Source organism: Mesoplodon mirus (genome assembly GCF_964341445.2).
Source record: "Mesoplodon mirus genome assembly, chromosome: 2".
In the NCBI taxonomy this organism is placed as follows: Eukaryota; Metazoa; Chordata; class Mammalia; order Artiodactyla; family Ziphiidae; genus Mesoplodon; species Mesoplodon mirus.
The window spans coordinates 202,403,714-202,426,942 of NC_138977.1; the positions used below are offsets into that span (position 1 = coordinate 202,403,714).

At 47.3% G+C, this 23,229-nt stretch overlaps 1 protein-coding gene across 1 annotated transcript in view; it reads right to left on the reverse strand.

The window, feature by feature from the left end:
• Nucleotides 1–3,979: 3,979 nt before the first annotated feature.
• SEC31B (SEC31 homolog B, COPII coat complex component) overlaps nucleotides 3,980–23,229 on the reverse strand; it is a 32,291-nt gene continuing 13,041 nt past the window's right edge. The window contains 19 exon segments of the mRNA XM_082641457.1: nucleotides 3,980–5,101; nucleotides 5,330–5,401; nucleotides 5,856–6,009; nucleotides 6,267–6,361; nucleotides 6,364–6,414; nucleotides 6,703–6,761; nucleotides 6,990–7,287; nucleotides 7,732–7,899; nucleotides 12,595–12,756; nucleotides 13,267–13,440; nucleotides 14,151–14,270; nucleotides 14,274–14,296; nucleotides 14,655–14,781; nucleotides 15,052–15,230; nucleotides 15,747–15,846; nucleotides 17,720–17,818; nucleotides 18,073–18,147; nucleotides 20,084–20,314; nucleotides 23,193–23,227. Coding sequence (XP_082497583.1) covers nucleotides 4,922–5,101; nucleotides 5,330–5,401; nucleotides 5,856–6,009; nucleotides 6,267–6,361; nucleotides 6,364–6,414; nucleotides 6,703–6,761; nucleotides 6,990–7,287; nucleotides 7,732–7,899; nucleotides 12,595–12,756; nucleotides 13,267–13,440; nucleotides 14,151–14,270; nucleotides 14,274–14,296; nucleotides 14,655–14,781; nucleotides 15,052–15,230; nucleotides 15,747–15,846; nucleotides 17,720–17,818; nucleotides 18,073–18,147; nucleotides 20,084–20,314; nucleotides 23,193–23,227 — 2,402 coding nt within the window. The 3' untranslated portion in view covers nucleotides 3,980–4,921.

Genomic DNA, 23,229 nt, shown 5'->3' on the forward strand with positions numbered 1-23,229 from the left:
CCCACACTACCAAGGCCAGGGATCCCGAGAGAGAGAGAGACGCTGTCATCTCTCCTGTGCTTGCCACTTTCCAACCTGTTTCCACAATTCCTCTGCTGTCTCCTCGCACTGTCTGCATCGTCTGCTCACCACACCTAGGTCTGAGAACCCTCTGTTCTGAGATTCTGAGCTACTGATCTTCCTTGGAGTAGGAAGAGAATAGGCGTTCCTCCTCCCGGTCCCAGCTGCCCTAACGCCTGGCCTAGCCTGTGGAGAGCTTAGGAACTGGAAGAGCCCTTCAGAGATAGGCAGGGCCCAGGGAAAACACGGCTTTTTTCTTTTACCCGTCTCCCCCCTCCCCCCATCCCCACCCCTCCCCCTCCATTTTCTGCTGCCAGCTCTGTCATAGCCATATCTTCCTTCTGCAGAGGCCCTCCTGTGCTTCTGATTCCCTAACTGCTAGCATAGACTCCCCAGGAATCTCTGCTTTCTCTCCCCCTTCTCCTTCTTTCCTTCCCTGAAGGGACACTGAGGAAACTGACCCAGGAAAAAGCATGTCTTTGGAGGTTGCTTCCTAGAAGCAGGGGTTGAAGATGGAGGAAATGGGAACCCTAGAACGCTGACTTGCTGAAAACCAAGGATGCCACTCATCCTTGTGATACCATGTCTCTAATGGACTTTGCCAGTGGGGCAATGACCTTCCTAGACAATCACCCAAGGTGCTCCAGACACATACCCACGACATCTAGGAATGATGTAAGGGCAGACTGCCAGTCATTTCCTACACTTTAAAGTAACCTCCTGCCTGCTCCTAACCTATAGCCTCCTAGCAACCAACTTTACCTCTTCTCTTTCCCCAAAGGATCTTATTCCCCTGAGCCAAGACTGAGATAAATAAAGCTAATTTCCCATTCAGACCCTGGTTTGCACCTCTGAAGACAGGTCATGAGGAAGGAGAAGCTGGGACCCTTCCTTTTCACTAACCTGGTTCTCAAACAGGCAGGATTCAGGCACTGGATACTTGCCTTCAATACATAAACTTCCTGCAATGAAACTGTTAATAGGAAGTTCAGCACCTTGAACCTTAATTTATTGCAGTCACTGTGACATGTGCCTTTTTTTCAGGTATTGAACTTATTCTTGGGGATATGGGGAAGAGCGTGTATAAGATATAACCTCTAGGTCCTCTCCTCCCTCCCACCTTGCCAGGATACTATCCTCCTGTGAGCCTCACTTCCCTGATGGCCTAAGTAGTTATCCTGGCCTGACAGAGGTTAATCTGCCAACGATTAGTAAATCATCCCCATAAATCTTCCACTAATACATTCACTTAGCTAAGACCTTGCTGCTGCTTGTGCTTGAGTCTTCTGGTTCTCTTCTCAGAAAGCAGCAGTACAACAGGGACTTAGTGAAACAGGGCTCTGGGAAGGGAAGAACTAATCCCTGACAGACCCTCTGCAGCCCAAGGAGCTTGCCGGTCATCTCCCTTCCCCTAGGCTGGTCCTGGGTCATAGGCACCAGGTAGCCCCGCAGCCCTTCCGGAGCAGAACTGGTCAAATGCTAGACAACTTCATCTCACCTCTTGTAGAGGAGGAGAAAGCACAGAGGAGGTGTGGCTCCAAGTGGGTAAAATGGGTGGAGGCTCTAAAGGCTGACCAGTGACAGTGGAAAGGCTCCCATATTCCAAATTGACACAATGGCCAGGTCAGACCTCAAATCCCTGGCCTCATCCCTACACATCTTCTGGTCCCACTAACACTTACTGAGGAGAGAGGTTCCCCTTCCCTCCTTACAGGGGACATGATTCCCTCAGGGTCTCCTAGTGCTTCATTTCCAGTTCCATCAGCAAAAGGCCTTTTGCTCCTTCCCTCAGCTTTGATCTGGGCCTCTTGAATCTCTCCCAACTCGCCCTTCGTCCCTAATCAAGCAGCAGCATGTACTAACTTGGCTGTCTCACTTGGCAGAATTACTTGATAGTGTACAGTAAGAAAAGCTGGCAAGGCAGCTAGAAGATATAAAAGTACAATGTTGCAAAGGAAAGCTACATTCTCCAGGAGGTCTCTCTGCATACAAGTAGGAGAACTATTGTGCTCCACATTTGATAACTCCAGGTCAGTACTTGAAACATGTCATGCTGCCAGAAAGTTCCTTCATACGTTATTGTTTTGTATTCCCAAATGGATATGATTGGTACCACATTCATTTGCATCTATAAAGAAAACAAAACTGAGCTACCTTAGATCTGGATTGCCTTTTTCCCCCTCTTGCGTTACCTCTTCATTCATTTATTCATTCAACGAACACCAGAGTGGAAATACAGTGGTGAACAGCACACTGACCTCCTGCATTCATGGAGTGTTAGGTTCTCTCTTATAATCTGTCACCAGTGCTGTGTTCCCCTTTATAAATGTGGACAACCAGACCGGTCGCTTGGGAAGACACCTTCGAGGTCAGCTAGTGAAACCTTCTGTTTTACAGATTTAAACTGATGCTGAGAAAGATGTGTGGCTTGTTCCACCAACTAGTAAGGTACCGTGGGGTGAGTCCTGGAACCCAGGCCCCTTCCCTCCTCTTGTGTGCTCTTTAGGAGTCCATCTGTCTCAGCCAGGGGACAGAAGCAGAGGGAGGTCCTGAGAAGTGACAAGGACGCTGGGTGGAGGGGACAAAACACTGTCTCCTTCCTGTCCCTAGCCTGTGAGCCTACACACAGGCAGGGCTTTCTTTTCTTGAAAAGAATCGCAGCCTCAACTGGCCTTAGCAGCAGGTTAGGGCAAAGACAGAGACAGGGTCGTGCTCAGCGCTGGCGTTGCTGGTGGTGGTGGGAGGGAAGGGCAGGCCAGGGCACTCGCCTATTGTGGGTCTGGATTGGATGCTTCCACTCATTCATTTCCTTTTAATTAACCCGCATTCCTGGAGGAGAAATATTTATGTTGGCTCCCATAGAGGCAATCCGCAGACTGGAAAGAAGGGGGAAGAAAGCCTGCCTTAGCAAAACAATATCTCTAAAGAGCTCAAGAAGAGAAAATAAGAGAACAAAATGCCATTAAAATAGCCTTCTACCCCCACCGGAGTCAATGAAAACTTCATTTCACATGCTAATCCCCCACTCCGCCCCCTTCTCTTCTCATAACACCTTTCCCGAAAAGTGTTTGGGAAAAGTCTTCGCAGTCAGTACACAGCTCCCCGCAGCTCAGACTTCTCCTTGTGTTAGTTCAGGGCCCCAAGTGAGGCTCTCGCTCCAGCAGCGGCTTTTTTCTCCCCACCTTTAATTTAAACAAAGACTTCGGAGTTCATCAACCTCCCACTGAAATTCACAGCTGCTGAACAAACTAATCCCCTCTCCCGGCCTTTCTTCCCTTCAATGGGCTCTTGGCTTCAAAGACACTTTGGGAAAGGACTTTGCTGGGGCTCACACTGCTTCATCAATAGAAGTTAGTGCAAGTATTATCTGAAGAGCAAGTGGCTTTACAAACAAATACTGCCTAACAATCCTTTCCTCCCAAACACACACATCTAGCCCGCAGACATGATGCGATCTACAACAGGATTAGAGATCGTAACCCTGGCTTCACACCCAGCCCCTTTTGTGTAGCTGAGCTCAGCCCTGAAGTGGTGTGGGGAAAACCCTGAAGCTGAATGTCAGGCACGGATGGAGACACACACACACACACACACACACACACACACACACACACACACACACACACACACACACACACACACACACACACACACACACACACACACACACACACACACACACACACACACACACACACACACACACACACACACACACACACCAGAGTGACCATAAACGCTGCAAGGAGAGCCTAATTCAGTGCCACCTCCTTTCTTCAACTCTCCTGACTTCCTATCTGTCCACAAGCCTCTCCTCTGTCTTATTAGGGTATAGGGAACAAGAACAAAGAAGACTGGGAAGACAGATAAGAGCAAAATAGGACCTAGAGGAGATAATAATTGGGAGATGACAGAGGAAACCAAACTAAAGCCGCTTTATTGCACATAAAGTACATCAGTGCTTCAAATGCAGAGTCCAACCATGAAAGCGCAGCCAGAGAAGGCAGCCCTGAGAAGTGTGGGGCCGGGGGAAGAGGGCCTCCAAGCCTTGAAGAACAGTGCTAGAAGACTCTTTCATTAATATGGCTCCTATTCCAGAACCTGGCTTCTAATCACAGAATGAGTGGTCTAGGCCTTGGGCCAGGGATCAGGCAGGCTGAGTCAGGGGCCACTCCCCACAGGTAGTGGTCCCTCTGTTCCTATCCCATAGCCTAAGACAGCTCTCAGCAAAAGGTATCCCATCCACCCTCCACCTCACCTAGCCCATCCTTAACAATGCTGGCAGTTGAGAGGTCCCTTCTTAAAAGGGTCTGAGTTCCTTCTTTTCACTGTGCTCAGCACCCATCCCTCATGTGTATGACTTGTTCAAAGGGTGAACCGCAGTCAACTCTACCCCAGCCTCTGTGGCTCAGAGAAGTATGAACCTGGAAATATGAAGTCAGAGGCAAGGAAAAGGTAAAGTCAGGCTCATAACCCACAGAACGGGAAACACAAAAGACCCACAAGATGGGTACAGTCGAGGTAGACTTGGAAATAACGATCCTGCTCACCCTCTCAGAAGCCACTTAGAATATCCCTGGGGGAGAAGACACACTGCACCAGGCCCTGTTGGAGTACAGTTTTAGGGAAAGTGAAGAAGAACAGGCTGAGAGAGCCCTGAGCAGATCCCAGAGGGCCACGCATAAAGGGGTGGAGAGCAGGCACTCTGCTGGTTGGGAGCCAAGCCTACAGCATCATATACCTGGCAGCAAGGGAAGAGGGCTAGGAAAAACAAACGGAATCTGTTCCGAAATTCCCCTTTCCTGCAGGAAGGAGTTAAGTAACAGTAGAAGTGGCCTCCTGGCAAGAGGAGCTGCCTGGTCTAGATGTGTAGCTTAAGAGCGATGGTGAGGACAGACTTCAGGACAGGCATGAAGCTGGAGACCTCGCTGAAGCTGCTGCAGCTCACCACCTGAGCATACACAGCGAGGCCCCGCTCAAAGCTTCCTGCATCCACACACCGGGCAACCTCGTGGAGCCCAGCCAGGACAGGAGGCGAGAGCTGTGGAAGAATTAGCCCACAGTCAGTAAGCCCAACCCCACCCCTACTCTGGAGGCATGGAAGGGAGAAGAGAGGACTTAAGTTCTAGAGCCCAGTCCAGGCAAGATGTCTATATTCTGTAAGGAACTCAGGGTCGGTGAGGCCCATAGGAAGGGCCACTGGGCACCTTTTGGCCACGGGGGAAGGTGGAAGAGCAGGAGGCAGAGGAGCACCACTGACTGTACTTACTGCCCCTTCGCAGAGCTTCTCATACAGACATTCCAGACGTTGGGCTGCGTCATCCAGCTTCCGTTTTGTCTTCTGCAGGGAGGGAAGTGGATTCTGATTTCAGCTACTATGCCTAACACTACACAGAACCATGAAGAATCACGGTACCTTAGAGCTAGAATGGCTTAATGCTCTTTCATTTCACGGAGGACAAAAAGGAGACCTGAAGAGGCCAAGTGACTCGCTCAAGCTGACACAGCCAGGAATGAATGGCAGGTCTCCTCACTCCTGGTCTCACCCTCCTTGCAGTACTCCCTGCGGCCTTTCCAAGAGCTAGGTCTCAGTGTTGTTTGGTCTTGCTACCAAGGAGATAACCTCCAGACCAGACAAGTCCTCCCCAACTCCACATGGACATCAAACAAGTATAAGATACAGGCAGCATGTCCAGGGACAGTAAGAAGAGTCACACAGGCACTGGTCTACAGCTAAGGGATCCTGGGACCAGCTAGGGTAGGAGGGGAGCAACGTGGGGAAGGTTCAGACTCACTACGTCAGTGGCAGACAGGGAGCAGCGCTGCAGAAGCGCCTCAAAGCTGATATTCAAGGACTGATGTTCAGGGGGCAGCTCCTTCCTGTCCATCTTCGCATGTGGCCGCTGAAGTTGCTGAGGAGGGAGCAGGGACACAGGAGAGAGAGGCAAGCTGTCCTGCTCATTGCTCCCCTCAGGACTAGTCCTCAGTGACTTGGGGGTCACACTGCTCCCACTAGAGCAGAGCTGAGGAGGGGCATCCTCTCTTGTCTGCAGTAGGGACACTTGGTATCTGCCCCCCACCCCATCTCCTTCAGCCCAGAGTCTGCCTCCAACTTGAGGAATGAAGCCATCTACCATGCTCCCTGCTTTTCTATACCCAAGAAAAGGTTTCCAAGAGGAGGGAAACACATCATTCCTGTCACCTACAGGCTAAGTTCTCCTGGGGCTCCAGGGGGAGCATGACTCACACTGGGGACAGCAGGCTGTGAGGAAAGGACCCCTCGTGGCTCAGGGGTGAGGTGAGGCACATAACTGGAGCAGTAATTGGTGCTGGGGGCATAAATGTCTCTGGCAACTAAAGAGAGAGAAAAGAAAGGCACGTGAGTCTAAGCTGAAAGATTCCTTCGGCCCTACTTTGAGGGAGTGGCAGAAATCATGAATGAACGAGGGCACAGAATAGTAAGTGGGGAACCTGGAAGTGAGAAGATGGTGAATGTGTATAAGAAGGAAAGAGGAGGAAGCTGAGGGGAGAAGAGTGAGTGGGGAAAGCAGAACGGGAAGGACCAGGCTGCTTTCTGTACGGAACTAGAGTGTGGGTCGTCGGTGAATGTATAAGGGGTTGAGTGGGGGGAGATGTGTTGACCTCTTTCCTCTGGAGGTTTCCCCTGGGCACTGGAGCATTTTCCAAGGAATCTTGAGGTCCTGAATAGTATAAATATAGAGGTATTTTAGGGGCATGATCAAAAACACTGGAATTTTTGGTCTGAAGACCAGGAAAATTATTTTAGTTGGAGTCTGCCACACCTCCCTCCACAGACCAGCCACACTCTGAGTTGACATTCTCCAACCCCAATTCATTGGCTTGAGGAAAGAGACTCCCAAGGTGGTAGCGGGGAGGGGAGGAGAGGGAGGCCATGGGAGAAGACTGACCTGGCTGAGGAGTCAAGATGCCAGTGGTTGGGAAGGCATCGGTGCATGGAGCACCTGGCCCTCCTGGAGGGTGTGCTGCAGAGAAGGTGACAGGAGGGGCTGGTGGCTGGGAGCTCATAGGGTTGAAGCCTGGTGCTCTCACAGGAAGCAGAGGGAGCCGTTGAGGAGTCTCAGGCAGGGAGGCAGAACCAGCCTGCATAATGTCTGGGGGTGCTGTGGGTGGACCAGGAAGAGGCCATGTTCCAAGGAATCCCACGGGGTTAGGAGCTTGCACCCTTTGCCCTCCTGACAGCTGCGGCTGAGATAAAGTTGAAATGGGATAGAAACAGGTCATTTGCCACCAAATTTCAATTTGGGAGAGACTCAGAGCACATCAGGAGGAATAAAGCAGCAATAAAAAGAAAACTATAATAATAATAAATAACTAATACATGTGTATGGAGATCTACCATTTACGAAGTACTTTTAACTATATTCCTTATTTGACCCTCAGAACAATCCTGTGGGGTTGAAATGACCAACATAACAACCACTCTCAATTTTCAAAAGAAACAAAGTGGCTAGGTATATTGCCCACAGGTACAAAGTCAGTAACTGACAGTACTGAGAATTCAGAATTCAAACTCTAAGCTCCTCTCACTAGATAGACATACTGCCTCCCAAATCCATTCTGGCCATGCCAGATGTTTTCCTCTGTGCTCTGCCTAGACAGGTCTTCACTCAGTCACTCACCAGGCCTTACCCCAGGGACCACAGGCAGAGACTGGGCTTCCTGGAACCCAGATGGCCTGTAGTCACTTGTATTCTGCATTCTGGAGCCCTGATAAGGGCTAGGACGGGAAGGTGTCAAGGGCATCACAAGTGATGACGGAGGTGTAAAAATCCTTGGCCTTGGAGATGGAGCCAGAACCTGATGGAAGAGAAAAAAGGGTCAGCACTTGGAAAGAAAAAGAAAGGTAAGTAACTGAAAACAGAAAAACAACAAAGAAAATGAAACAAAATACTAATTCTTAAAAAAAACCAACAAGGGCTTCCCTGGTGGCACAGTGGCTGAGAGTCCGCCTGCCGATGCAGGGGACACGGGTTCGTGCCCCAGTCCGGGAAGATCCCACATGGCGCAGAGCGGCTAGGCCCGTGAGCCATTGCCGCTGAGCCTGCACGTCCGGAGCCTGTGCTCCGCAACGGGAGAGGCCACAGCAGTGAGAGGCCTGTACTGCAAAAGAACAACAACAACAACAACAAAACCGATACACCTTTCTAACGGCTGACGAAGATAAAGAGAGAAGAGACGATTCATCAAGAGCAAGGATGAAGCAGGGAACAGCACAACAGACCCCGCAGCCATTAAAGAGATAGCAAGGAGTACGACAAATAACTTTGCATTCATAAACTTGACAACGCAGAAAAAACAGACCAATTCCTCAAGAACCACAGACTACCAAAACTCAGCCAAAAGTAAATAGAAAACCTGAATATTTCTATAACTATTAAAGGAATTAAATTTGTAATTCAAAAGCTCCCCCCCCCAAAAAAAAATCTCGAGGCCTAGATAGTTTCACTGGAGAATTTTACCAAACATTCAGAGAATTAACACAAAGTTTACATAATCTCTTCCAGAATATAGAAGAAGGAACATTTCCTAACTCACTTTATGAGGTCAGCACTACCCTGATACTAACACTACAAAATAAAACTACAGACCAATATTTCTCATAAACTTAGACACAAAAAGCCTCAGCAAAGGTGGGAATGTGAATTGGTACAGCCACTATGGAGAACAGTATGGAGGTTCCTTAAAAAACTACAAATAGAACTACCATATGACCCAGCAATCCCACTACTAGGCATATACCCTGAGAAAACCATAATTCAAAAAGAGACATGTACCAAAATGTTCATTGCAGCTCTATTCACAATAGCCCGGAGATGGAAACAACCTAAGTGTCCATCATCGGATGAATGGATAAAGAAGATGTGGCACATATATATACAATGGAATATTACTCAGCCATAAAAAGAAACGAAACTGAGCTATTTGTAATGAGGTGGATAGACCTAGAGTCTGTCATACAGAGTGAAGTAAGTCAGAAAGAGAAAGACAAATACCGTATGCTAACACATATATATGGAATTAAAAAAAAATGTCATGAAGAACCTAGGGGTAAAACGGGAATAAAGACACAGACCTACTTGAGAATGGACTTGAGGATATGGGGAGGGGGAAGGGTAAGCTGTGACAAAGCGAAAGAGAGGCATGGACATATATACACTACCAAACGTAAGGTAGATAGATAGTGGGAAGCAGCCACAGAGCACAGGGAGATCAGCTCGGTGCTTTGTGACCGCCTGGAGGGGTGGGATGGGGAGGGTGGGAGGGAGGGAGATGCATGAGGGAAGGGATGTGGGAACAGATGTATATGTATGACTGATTCACTTTGTTACAAAGCAGAAACTAATAAATAAAATAAAATAAAATTTTAAAAAAGCCTCAGCAAAATTTTAGCAAATCAAATCCAACAATGTATATAAAAATAATATACCACAACCAAATGAGATTTACCCCAGGTCATTCAATGCATATTATGATATATTTAAAAATCAATCAACGTAATCCACATATCAACAGGTTAAAGAAGGAAAATCATTTGATCATATAAAATGATGCAGAAAAAAACATCTGACAAAGTTCAACACTGATTCATGATTCAGTACCCCAGTAATAGATGGAAAAACTTCCTTAGCCTTATAAAGAGCATCTACAAAAAACCTAGAGCTACCATCATACTTAGTGGTGAAAGACCGAATGTTTTCCCTCTAAGACTGGAAACAAGTTTAGGGTGTTCACACTCACCATTCTTATTTTAGTACTACAATAAGGCAAGAGAAATTAAAGGCATACAATCTGGAAAAAAAGAAATAAAACTGTCTCTATTCACAGATGACATAACTAACTACATAGAAATTCCCAAGGAATCCACAAAACACTCCTAAAGCAAATAAATGAGTCCAGGAATCTCATTTATGAGCACTGAAAAGTCACGTGATACAAGATTAACACATAAACACCAATTACATTTCTATACACTGACAATAAACAAGTGGAAACCAACATTAAAAATGCAATGCCATCTGATTTCAAATTGCTCAAGAGAAAATTAAATACTTATGTTTGAAATGAACAAAACATGTCAGGAGCTGTATGATGAAAATTATAAAGTGCTGATGGAGACAGTATTGGAGAGACATACCATGTTCATGTATGGGAAGACTCAATATAGTAAAGATGTCAACTATCCCTACATTAATCTATAGTTTTAATGCAATTCCTGTCCATTTCTGCAAGTTTCTTTTTAGATATAGGCAAACTTTCTCTAAAATTTATGTGAAAAGACACAGCCTTAGAATATCCAAAGCAATTTTGAAACAGAAAAATAAAGTAGGAGAAATTACTATTCCCCATGTCAAGACTTACTGATATAGAGGTAGTAATCAAGACAGAATGGTACTGGCAGAAGGACAGACACACAGATCAGTGGAACAGAACAGGGAACTGAGAAATAAGTCCATACGAATATGTCTGACTAATTTTTGACGAAGGAGCAAAATCAGTTCAATGGAAGAGGAACAGCCTTTTCAATAAATGATTCTAGACATCCATTGGCAAAAAAAAAAAAAAAAAAAATGAAACCTGACCCAAACTTCACACTTCCACAAAAATTAACTCAAAGTGGAACATGGACTTAAATGTAAAACATAAAAACTATGAAACTTCTAGAAAAAACACAGTAGTAAATTTGGGGGACCTTGGACTAGGCTAAGAGCTCTTAGACTTGACATGAAAAGCATGATCCATAGAAGGAAAACTTCATAAACTGGCCCTTATAAAATTAAATTTTTTTGCTCTGTGAGGACTCTGTTAAAAAGATGAAGAGTAAAATTCTTACATGGTTACACACACCACACATACACACACACAAATAAGTACATGTAAAACCAGTGAAATCTGAATCTGTGGATTATACTAATGTCAGTATCTCAGCCTTGATATGGTATTGTGGTTGTGTGGGACACTGGCATGGGATGTGGTGGGCTTGGGATGCATGAGACTTCCCAATACATTTCATTGTATCTTCCTGTGAATCTGTAATTATTTCAAGATAGAAAAGAGAGAGTGAGAGGAAAGGGGGAGGGGAGGGAGGGAGAGAGAGCCAGCAAGTAGGGAAGGATAAGGAGGAGGAGGGAGGGGGAAGGTGAGGGAGGGAAGAAAATTAGGGTGGGAATTAAAGGTGGGACAGGATGAATCATCAGAACTTTTCTACCTGATACCTTTATCTACAATCTCCCTGCATTTTATTCCCCTCTAGTAGGCTCCTGGTCTCATAAATTAACAGCATCCTATCCATCTGGGCACTGTGGTCAGTCCCCCCATTTAGCACACTCCTCTTAACCATCACCAGTTTCTGTCAATTCTACCTACTAAATATCTCAAATCCAACCTCACTCTCTAGTTTCAGGTCTTTCATTCCCTCATCAACTCTTGCTTTAGCTTCCTAACCACCTATAGCCTTGCCCTTCCTAGACACATAGCTAGTCCTTCCCCTGCATAAGACCATTCAATAGCGCCTGCCTGCCTTCAGGATCAAGTCTAAACTCTTTTTAAAATTAATTAATTAATTAATTAATGGCCGTGTCAGGTCTTCGTTGCTGTACGCCGGCTTTCTCTAGCTGTGGAGAGCGGGGGGCTATTCTTCATTGCAGTGCATGGGCTTCTCACTGCAGTGGCTTCTCTTGTTGCGGAGCACACGCTCTAGGTGCGTGGGCTTCAGCAGTTGTGGCACGTGGGCTCAGTAGTTGTGGCACACAGGCTTAGTTGCTCTGTGGCATGTAGGATCTTCCCGGACCAGGGCTCGAACCCATGTTGCCTGCATTGGCAGGAGGATTCTTAACCATTGCGCCACCATGGAAGTCCCTCAAATCTAAACTCAAACACAGAATGCCAGGTCTCTCCTGATCTAACTACCACTTGTTACCCCAGCTTCATCTAACTCAGTCCACTGCCACAAACACCTGTTTTGTAGCCCCATTAAAATGTTAGTCATTCCTCAAATGGGCTCTGCTTACTTTCCCTTCACTGCCTTTGTAGATGCCATTCCTCTGCCTGAAATAGCCTTCCTTACCTCTTCCTTTGCCTAAATAACTTTTAACCTTCAAGACTCAGATCAAACATCATACTCGTTCTGAAACATTCCCTGAACTTCCCCCATCCCCCAGTAAATTGCTTTCTTCTGTGTGATCTCATGGCTCTTTAATCATATCCCAATCATGGCATTTATGAATTTTACTGTAGTTAATTTTTACCTATCTTTCCTAGACTAGACTATGAGCTGATTAAGGGCAAGGATCATGGTTTGTGTACCTTTCTGTTCTAAGTGCCTAGTAGTTGTTCAATAAACAGTTATTAGAAAAATAACTGAATCCATACTTTATGAAGACAGGAATTTTCATCATTTTTTTCACTAATATATTCCAAGTGCCTAGAATCATGCCTGGCACTTGGTAGACACTTAACAGGTATTTTTGAATGAATGAACAAGCAATATCTTACCTGGTGAGAAGACTGGAATCCCAGTCTGGGAGATGATGTCTCTTGAGAGTGGGGAGCAGCTCCCACAATAACCCGGGGAAAGGGGAAAGGGGGAGACTGCTGGCCCAAGACACCAGAACCCTGGGCATGAAAAAGCCGATCTCTCAGCTGCTGAATTGGTGGCTGTAAAAGTTATAATCATGAAGAACTGTGTTAAGTAAAGTTAAAACAAGCAAACATCCCCTCTTACAAGCCTGGCCCCACATAGCATTCAAACTTCAGCAGACCCTCTACATTTCAGCCATTAGAGGACTCAAAAGGTCTCTAATTCCTGCCAAACCTTCCTTCTTGCTGTTCTTTCTGCCTAGAATGCCTGACATCTTCTGGTAAGCTATTTTCTCTTTGAAGGTCCAGCTCAAATGTTTTAACCACTGGGAAGCCTTCTTTGACTTCTCCAGACAAAGCCAGCCCCTTGCCTGTGAAGTCCCACAGTGCTTAGTATAAGCCTCTGTTATAGCAGGATAAATTAGTGATATCTGATTTTCCCCCAAGAGACTGTGAACCTCCTGAGGGACTAGATCTTATTTATCCTGGGAGCTTCAGCATTTAGCATAGTGCCTGGAACATGGAAGTGCTCAGCCAGTGTTAGATGACTGAATGAAATGGTTTGCTCTCTCCACATGCCCCCCTCACCTGAGCACTGTCACTGGGTAGGTAGCTCATGGCAGTGACCAGACTGCCCTGGGCTGCCAGGAGGTTGGCATACTGAGTGATTCTGTAGGTTGTGGCAGGGCCTGGGCTCACCCCATCAGGACCCCGCAGTAGCTTCAAGCTCCTGTTAAGGACCATCACCTTCTCCATCAGGTCCTATAGGGACAAGGATAAGGGCAGTCAGCCCTCTTCAAAGCACATCCTGCTCTCCAAGCCCAGGCAGCTCAACCAAGGACTTCCCTGCTATGGGTATGAGAGCACCTGGCCATAGCCAGGTACAGGTAGCAGGTGATGATATATAAGAGACATGACAGTCAGAGAAGGGCCACTTGGCTTCACTTCCCAAGCCGTTTGAGTCTTACACTCTTGTACATTTCTGCCTCCTCTTTTTGGATTTTTTATCTTTTATGCTAATACATCATCAACTTCAGATTCTGTTATACTCTTATTTCATGTGTGACTTTGTCTCCGCATGAGTCTGTGACCCCCACCTTCTCTGGGTACCCACAGAGTAAGTATCTGGTACAATTTAGATACAGGACTTTTCACAGAAGCTAATAGAAGGCCCAAGCTCACAATTACTCAAATATAGAGTAAACTTATACACCCAAACCTGAAGTGGGAAAAAATTACGAAGGTTAATATCTAAGCAGCTGCTGCTCAGTCTCCCTTGACTGAGAAAGAAGGAAGATGACAGTTTATCCATGGAAAAGGTCCCAGACTTTAGGGGCCCTAATCTCTTCCCTAATACCCTGATTCCAGCCTGGTCACTCAGAAGACTCATCTCTGATGTCCCTGCAATCTCCACTGCTAGCCCCTCCTAAAGGCCTGGTGTGGGGGACCAGGGCCCTGCAGAGAAGGGGTACCTGTAGAGCCATGGGGGATGAAGCCATGGGGCATTTTGCCCAGCACTCCGCCAGCCGCTCCACACTTCCTGAGCACACGTAACAGAGTCTGGCTTCAGAGGTTAGCGTCCTGCCACCCTCCTACTCCATGCGAGTCCCCAGCATGTCTGTAGAGAGACAGAAACTTCTTAAATGGCACAGCTTCCCTGTGCTCCTCCTCCTCCTGTTTGAAAACAGGTGGGGGACCATGAGCTATGGGACAAGGAGCCTCAGTGGCTTTAAGACAACAGTGAGGCTAATCCTGCTCTGCAGTGAAGGGCAAAACTCTTGCACTGAGATGTGATAAGAAAAAGTAAAAGAGGACCATAAATGCCCTCTGCTAAACGTAGAGGGATGCACTCTAGTCCCTGACAACATGGCTTGACCTCCCAGAGTTCAGGCCGCTCCTCTGTCTCCTCCCTCAGTGTATCCACTGACTCCATGCTAGAGTCACACCACTCCATCCTGGAGCTGAGGGCCACCTACCACAGAGCTCGGGGAATTTCTCTGGCCCTGAGTATGTCAGTAGCAAGGCCAGAGCCTCTCTCCAGTTCTTCAGGCTACAGGCACATACCATATCTTTCCAATTCTTCTGTATAACACAGGCTAGCAGCTGTAATGGGCAGAGAGGGAAGGAGGCCATCAGCCGTCCATCCAGTGTAGGCAGCAGGAGTCACACACACAGATGTGCTGAGAAAAGCCCCTCATAAGCAGCCTTCCTGTTAGACCACTGACTAGGGGCTAGTGGTAAGGTAGGGGTGGTTAAGAGTAGGGAGAGAGAGAGATAGGCAGATCGTCTAAACACCAGTCCCAAGGTATGGACATCCACTTGACAAGGCCCAAGTAATCCCCTCTCCTCCTCTCCTGCATGGTGGGCAGTTACCGGGGCAATTCTGGTTTTCTTCTTGGCCAAGTAGTGCTCCTGTGTTTGCTTCAGCAGATCTGCGCCCCCAGCCTGGGCCAGGATGATGGCATCAGCAAAGCACTCTTCCTTCAGACACAGCTCCCCAGCGGGGCCCAGTTCTCCAAGCAGGAGAGCCTGGCTCAGGAGTCCGTCTGTGTCTGTCGGTAGAGGCATGCCCTCTGCATCAGCCTGCCCTCAGAGCCTAGCTTCCTGTCCCCAGCAGGGCCCCCAGCCCACCTCCTATACTCTGCGTCCCTCAGTCTCCCTTGCCCCAAACTCCCAAAGTTCATTCCCTCGCGACAAAGTGTAGTGGGGTGTACTGGGTGCCCAGGTCCCGTGGTGACTCTCTAAGGACAGGACCCAAGACAAGGCAGGGACTCGGGGGGCAGCATCACAGGTGTGACGTGTGCCTGCTCAACGAGAAGAGGTCCCAGTTCTGGAAGCAAAAGACAGAAGGACAGAAGAAAATACCGTGATGGAAGGCCTTCCATACAAAGGACCCATCCATGAAAATCGTCAGCCAGAGAGCTCTAACTGGTACAGAACCACCCAGCATTTGTGACCACAGGGGGAAGCAGGAGGCCGGGGACAAGAAGGGAACGTCCTCAAGTCCCGAGAACGCTAAGCCCACCCACTCCCACACAGAGGGCTCCTCTCCCTCAGGGTCAGGGTACCTTCTGTGATGGGGATCTCCCACGGAGTCATGTCCTGAGGGACCAGCTCATCAAAGAAGGTTGAGCAGGCAGAGGCTTCCTTGGTGGTATGTTTGGAGGTCTGTACAAAGAAGGACAGAGGTGGCTTCTTGGGAGATGAGCCTAGGAACAGAGAGCTGGCTTAGTAGCTCTCTCTGGGAGTGCTATTAAGAGTTGGCCCTTCGATAGAAATAAAAGCAAAAATAAACAAGTGGGACCTAATTAAACTTGCAAGCTTTTGCACAGCAAAGGAAAACATAGACAAAACAAAACGACAATGCATGGAATGGGAGAAAATATTTGCAAACGATGCGACCGGAAAGGGCTTAATTTCCAAAATATACAAAAAGCTCATACAACTCAACAACAAAAATGCAACCCAAACGAAAAATGGGCAGAAGACCTAAATAGACATTTCTCCAAAGACGACATACAAATAGCCAACACGCACATGAAAAGATGCTCAACACTGCTAATCATTAGAGAAATGCACATCAGAACTACAATGAGATACCACCTCACACCGGTCAGAATGGCCATCATTAAAAAGTCTACAGGGACCTCCCTGGTGGCGCAGCCGTTAAGAATCCGCCTGCCAATGCAGGGGACACAGGTTCGAGCCCTGGTCCAGGAAGACCCCACATGCTGAGGAGCAACTAATCCTGTGTGCCACAACTACTGAGCCTGCACTCTAGAGCCTACAAGCCACAACTACTGAGCCCATGTGCCACAACTACTGAAGCCCGCGCACCTAGAGCTCGTGCTCCACAACAAGAGAAGCCACCACAATGAGAAGTCCGCGCACAGCAACGAAGAGTAGCCCCCGCTCACTGCAACTAGAGAAAGCCCACGCGCCGCAACAAAGACCCAACGCAGCCACAAATAAATAAATAAAATAAATAAATTTATTTTTTAAAAAAGTCTACAAATAACAAATGCTGGAGAAGGTGTGGAGAAAAGGGAACCCTCCTACACTGTTGGTAGGAATGTAAGCTGGTGCAGCCACTGTGGAAAACAGTATGGAGGTTCCTCAAAAAACTAAAAATAGAGTTGCCATATGATCCAGCAATTCCACTCCTGGGCATATATCCAGACAAAACTATAATTCAAAAGATACATGCACCCCTATGTTCACAGCAGCACTACTCACAATAGCCAAGACGTGGAAACAACCTAAATGTCCACCCACAAATGAATGGATAAAGAAGATGTGGTACATATATACAGTGGAATACTACTCAGCCATAAAAAAATGAAATAATGCCATTTGCAACAACATGGATGGACCTAGAAATGATCATACTAAGTGAAGTAAGTCAGAAAGAGAAAGACAAATACCATATGATATCCCTTATATGTGGAATCTCAAATATGACACAAATGAAGTTATCTATCAATACAAAACAGACTCACAGACATAGAGAACAGACTTGTGGTTGCCAAGGAGGACGGGGTGGGGGAGGGATGGAGTGGGAGTTTGGGATTAGCTGATGCCAACTAGTATAAATAGAATGGATAAACAACAAGGTCCTACTGTATAGCACAGGGAACTATATTCAATATCCTGTAATAAACCATACTGGGAAAGAATATTAAAAAGAATGTATGTATATCTGAATCACTTTGCTATACAGCAGAAATTAACACAACATTGTAAATCAACTACATTTCAATTAAAAAGAAAAGAGTTGGCCCTTAATGGGTAAAAAGCTGAAAGAATAACCAGGAATGGTCTGGGAAGCGCTCTACTTCATGGTTAAAACACAAGTCTACTCCTAGCCTAAAAGCCTAGGTCTCTGTGTCTCACTCTGGTTTTAAATGAGTGAGGAGTTTGAAGACTTCCATAGAAGCTGAGCACTTACTGAGAGCAAAGCTTAGGGCTAGGAAGGGGAAGATACCCTAAAGGTAGATCTTCTATGCTACCCTAGGTTAGGCTGGCTGGGCTCCTACCGCACCTGGATGCAAAAGGCCTGTTGTCTGTTACTGTTGAGGTCAACTCCCTTGGGCTGAGGGCTCTCACCCAGCCCCAAATCACTCTTCAACCATGTGGCCACCTGCAGGGAGAGACTTATGAGTACCACTCTTCCCAGCACGAGGTCAAATAAGCATTATGCTTTCTTCCCACCTCCATACCCCACCAACTGGACTCGCTAAGATCCTTGAGGTATTTTCCTGGGAAAGAAAGAGACTACCTTCAGGAGGTAAAATGCTCGTATATGTATCAATGGAAGAGGTATTCTGAGATGGTTTCCACTGGCAGGATTCTCTTTTCTGCATCAAGCACGTTTCTGATGTGAAAGCAGCTTACCTTCTTCTGAAGTTCTTCTTTATTGTATCCTAATAGTTTTAGGAATTTCATTCTGGAGTCCTTCTCTAAGGTCACCTAAGGAACCACAGAACATAGAAATCTCCATTAAATGAATGTGAAAGCCGCTCTCCTGCACCAGCTGGACATCTGTGCCAGTGCACCCTCAAATGTAGTTCTCTGTACTACCAGAAGTGCCCACTGAGGCCAACACCATCTCTCCCTATTTCTCCCCAGACTTGATTCCTGTTGGGGTGTTGGCAGATGTGTTAACAAACCCTTCCCCCTTCTGCAATGAGAACTGGACCTTCAGTTGACTTCCTAGATCTATTGCCCTGGTAGCCTGATAAGAGTAAAATGTCAGCTATGTTTCTAGGCAACACAGCTTGTGACTGGTAAATTGCATCTGGACCGGAACTATGTAAACTATAAATAATTGATGTGGACACCATGCTATGGGCTTCCCTGATAGCAAGGACTCCTGTACTAAACAGATCCCTTGCAGGGACCCTAGAAGCTATGCTTTTGGAGTTTGTACGAGAGATATTGGCTCTTGTGGGCCTAGGGCTTCCAAGCCAGGGCAGCTAGCACACCAGCCTGATGTATATCTCATCTTCTTGCACCTGGGGAGCTGAAGGAGAGAACTCTAAGCTGCCTCATGGACTGTAACAAGGACTCCCACAGAAGAGAACCACCTGATGCTCCCTGATGCTGCCCTGCTGACAAGCTGTGGTTCCTGTCCCCTATCCTTCTGAGGAGACTGATGCCAAGTGAGCCTTCAGTAGTCTTATGAGTCTAAACGGCTAGGTGAGAAGACTCCTAAGTGAAGTTGCATGGATATAGTAAATGAAGTCAGCTTACCCACTCAGATACTAAGGGCCAAGGCTTCCTGAAGCCCTACCCTAATGGGCTAGCTGGCCTGGGCCCTTCATTTATCCTACACTGAACCATGAATTCTTACTATGATCTTTCTCATAATTTCTCAGGGCCCCCTTCTTCTTCTATCTTCTTCTCCTGGAAATGTTCATCCATACTCAGCTTCAGGACCATCATCATGGACAGCTCTTGTGTAGCTTTTAAATCAGACTCCCCTCTGTCCTATGGGCACCAATGCCTCCTTTGTTCAGCAGAGTAAAGGCTGAACTCCCGATTATTCCCTCTACTCTTTCCCACCCCACCATTCCTGGGGCTACTACCTGTATCCTGCTTATAACAATAGCATTATTTCTTACTATTTTCTTCCCACATCTTTTTCTAGCTTCATTCTACGGTTGATGATCTTCCTCAGATCCTTTTCTCCTTCTCAGATTCCTGGTGTCGACCTTCATAAAGTTCTAGTATATCTGAAGCACAGACTCCAAGTTCTTCTCAGACCCCCCAGGACAGGCCCTATCCTTCTTTTTGCATTCTACTCTATAATCCCAAAGATATGACAAATCCTCTCACTGCCTGTCCAGTTATTTCTTTCTTTCTTCAGCTCTCTCCTCTCACATGCTCACTTCCTTTGACACGTAAAGCACTCATCATGGTGTCATAAGCAACCTGAAATTAAACTGATGCTGCAACTGAAGCCATGCCTCCAGAGTAGAGTGGGACTTGAGCCCTGAGTCCCACCACAGTGACTTGCCTTGGGTTACCTGAAACAACTCAAAGCCTTCCAGCTGATCTTCTTCCCTTCCTTTCCCTTTCTTTCTTCTCCATTCCCATCACCTTAACTACCCTGTGGCATGGCACTGTGAAAGCCTTCACCTTGGCTATGGTAAAGTATCCAGGACATCAGCAACAGTAGAAAAAAGGCAAATGCTGCTTGTACTCTTCAGTTTCCCTAGCCATAAACGGTCTCTGAGCCTTGGGTAAAGGGTGAAGATTTTGTGCCCAGGGTGGGTGCCATGTAGGAAAAATCCCAGCGGGGTTAGGCCCTCTGTAATCTGGGCCATGTGGTGGTTGTTGACAGAGGCTGGGGTGCCCGGCTTTGGAGAAACACTTCTGAGCAGCCAGCCTTCAGGCTTCCTACCTTCAGGAACTGCCAGAGCATCGTTTCGCTTTGCAGTGATGCTTGCTGGATCTTGTTCTGACAGTAATTCAGGAGATTTCCTGATCCCAGGCCCTTCTGCAGCTCAGCTGACCGCATGAGGAATTCAGGTTCTGTGGTGACCTGACTGATGAAGACTAGGCGGAGGCAAGGCTGTGGCACCTGATGGGCAGGGGTGCTGGGGAGGCCAAAGGTAACCAGCTTCCCCCCAAACTGGTGAGGAAAAACAAGAAGGGTTAAGGCAAAAATTAACACCAAGTCAGGATCACAGGGAAGGCTATCTATTGGTCGACCCTAGGATAGGAAAGCAATAATAAGAGAACTCCTGGGGGTAGAATAGGATCAGGAATTCAGTAGTGAATGTACCCCCACCCCAGAACCACCCCTGCACTTTCAGCACCATCAACTTAAAACTTCAGTACATGATACTCATCTTTTCCTCACCTGTCCTGGTACCATCTTTCTCCCAGTCACCTGGACTTAACTCCTTGGCATTATCACAGTCTTTTTACCCACAATAGCTGAGCAACGACAAAGTCTTCCCTCTTCCTGTTCAATGTCTCCCATGCCCAGTGCTAGCACTGGTCTTTTCCTCCTCCATTCCAAGCCTTAGACTACAACCCTATCCCTGCTGCCATTCAGGAGCCTGTACTGGTTTCACAAGGCCCCGGAGAGAGCTTATGCTCCTCTGCCTAGAGTGCACAAAATCTTTCAAAATCAGGGCCAGACCTACCTCTCCAGCACCTCTCTCTCTGTTCATTCATGTGATCACTCCGCATCTCCGAAGTGCCCAGTTCATTCCTGCTTCTGTGCCTTCAACCACCACAACAACCCCACCTGAGCATCCTTCTCTCCAAATGAGGTACTTTATATAAAGCACCTGGCACAAAAGCAGAGCCCAGGGAAGTTCCTTTACTCCAGCAGTTCTTCACCTTGGCTGCACATTAAAACCACCTGGGGAGCTATCCGAAGTCACCAGGCTGTACCCTAGACAAAAAAATCAGAAGTTCTGGGGGTGGTACTGGGCGTCAGTATTTCTTTTAAGTTCTTCAGGTTATTCCAACTACAGCCATGCTTGACAACTACTGCTCTAGTCCCCAACCATTCACTACTACCCCCTCCTTTATGAATGTTCCCAGCCAGAATTCTCCACTCTTACAGCACAAAATCTACATTACAGATTGTGCTAAACAGAACCATCTTAACTTTTGATTTGTATAATACTCGATAGTTTTACAAAGTGCTTACATATATTCTTATTTGAGTTTCATGTCAATTCACAAATAGAAGCTCAGCAGGTACTACTATCCCTGTTTTACAGATAAGAACACTGAAGTCCTGAGTTAAGTGACTTGCCCAAGGTTACCCAGCTGGTAAGAGACACAGCTATGATAAGAATTCAGGCCCCTGGACCTCAGAGTTCTTCACCTCTGATGGGGTTAAAGATGGGCATCATGGAAGGGGGTGGTATTTAAGCAAGCGACCTTGAAAGGTTGCAGTAGGATTCAATGTTCAGGAGAGAAGCTGAAGGGTAAGGTACAGGTGAAGGCAGCAGAGTTGAGTTATTCCTAGAACAGAAAGTAGACATATGTAACTGGAGCAGGACTTGGCCATTTCGGGGGAAGTGGAAGTTGGACAACATCGCCTGCTTTAGTGCCTTTTTTTTTTTTTTTTAGTTCAGCAGAGAATTCCCCAGGGCAGGTAACTTTGCGCTGGATCGAGATGGGCTGGTGCAGGTCCAAACACTCACCTAAGACGTGGCGCTCTGCCTCCACCTCCACAGGTGGGTGCGTCTCAACTGGAGAGACGAGGGGAAGTGCGTGTTTTGCCAGATCTACCGGCACCTACATCCTAGGGGCATCCTGGTCCTGGAGCCCCAGCCTTGGTCATCCTACGGCAAGAGAAAGACTCTCATGGAAACAATCTACAAGAACTACCATCGAAGTCAGCTGAAGCCAGAGCAGTTCACTTCCTATCTGACATCCCCAGAGGTGGGCTCCTCCAGCTAGGAGCTTGTGGCCACACCCCACAACACCTTCAAAGACTTCCAGTGTCCTGTGTAACTGTTCCACAAGGCCCATCCCCCCAGCCACTAAGTGGCCTCCTGAACAGACAGTGTGAAGAAGCTGCCCGCTGCTACAAAGGACCTGGGGGAAGAGGAAAGTATCCCAAGGTCTTTTCTTTCTGGCTCCAAAGATAGTTTCCTCTCTTGGATCTGCAGAGAAAGCCTTTCCTGTGTTGCTGCCCCAGCCTCTTCCCTACACCTCTGGCGCCTAAGCAGCAAGCCCGGCTGTGCTGGAGTCACCATCATCTTCCTCTCCCCCACTCCACTGGGCTGGATGGCATGGACGGTTTGCTGACCTCTGTTCTCCTGGGGCATGGGAGGTGGTGGGTACCAAGTTCTCTAGCCTCTTCCTCCTGTTGTCCCAAGGAGAGATTCCCATTGCTCCTCAGCTCTTGTCCTAGCTGTGTCTCAGTGGACCACGGATAGATGGACTGAGGGTTAGGAGGGGAACGTTGCTGGGGAGGCCTGCAGGCACTGTGAAAATCCTTCCCTCTGCCGTCCCCCACTGGGAGAGGGGGGATTGGGTTTGGAATGTGAGAACGGCACAATAAACTTGATGTTTAGGGCAGTGCTCCCACCCCCCCAAGAAACTGGAGGTAAGTGGTGCTCTGTGTACATTTGGCCTTGAGTCTATAAGGCAATGGCAGGGGAGTCAAAGGTTTTGAGCAGAGGAGGGAGAGGATGAAATGTACATTTTTTTTTCTTTCCTGCTTTGTATTCAACCTGTTCTTTTTGTATTCTAACCATGCCTGGACTCACTACCAGTCCAGGTATGTAGATGTGGAGAAAAGTCAGATGGAATCTCAGGCAGTTCTCCATACATGAGAGCTCTAAAGCAATCAATTCCTTTTAGACAGGACTGGCACAGCAAGCAGGGTGAAGGAGTAGAGAGGGAAGCTACAGCAACTCTGCTTGAGCAGTAAGGTGGGACCTGACCTGAGACACAGGCAGTGAGAATAAACCTCTTACAGAACACAGTTCCATGCTGGGCACACAGTAGGCTTCACACACACACACTACACTTACAGCAAATGAAACACCCGCTGGCCTTCTCATCCATTTG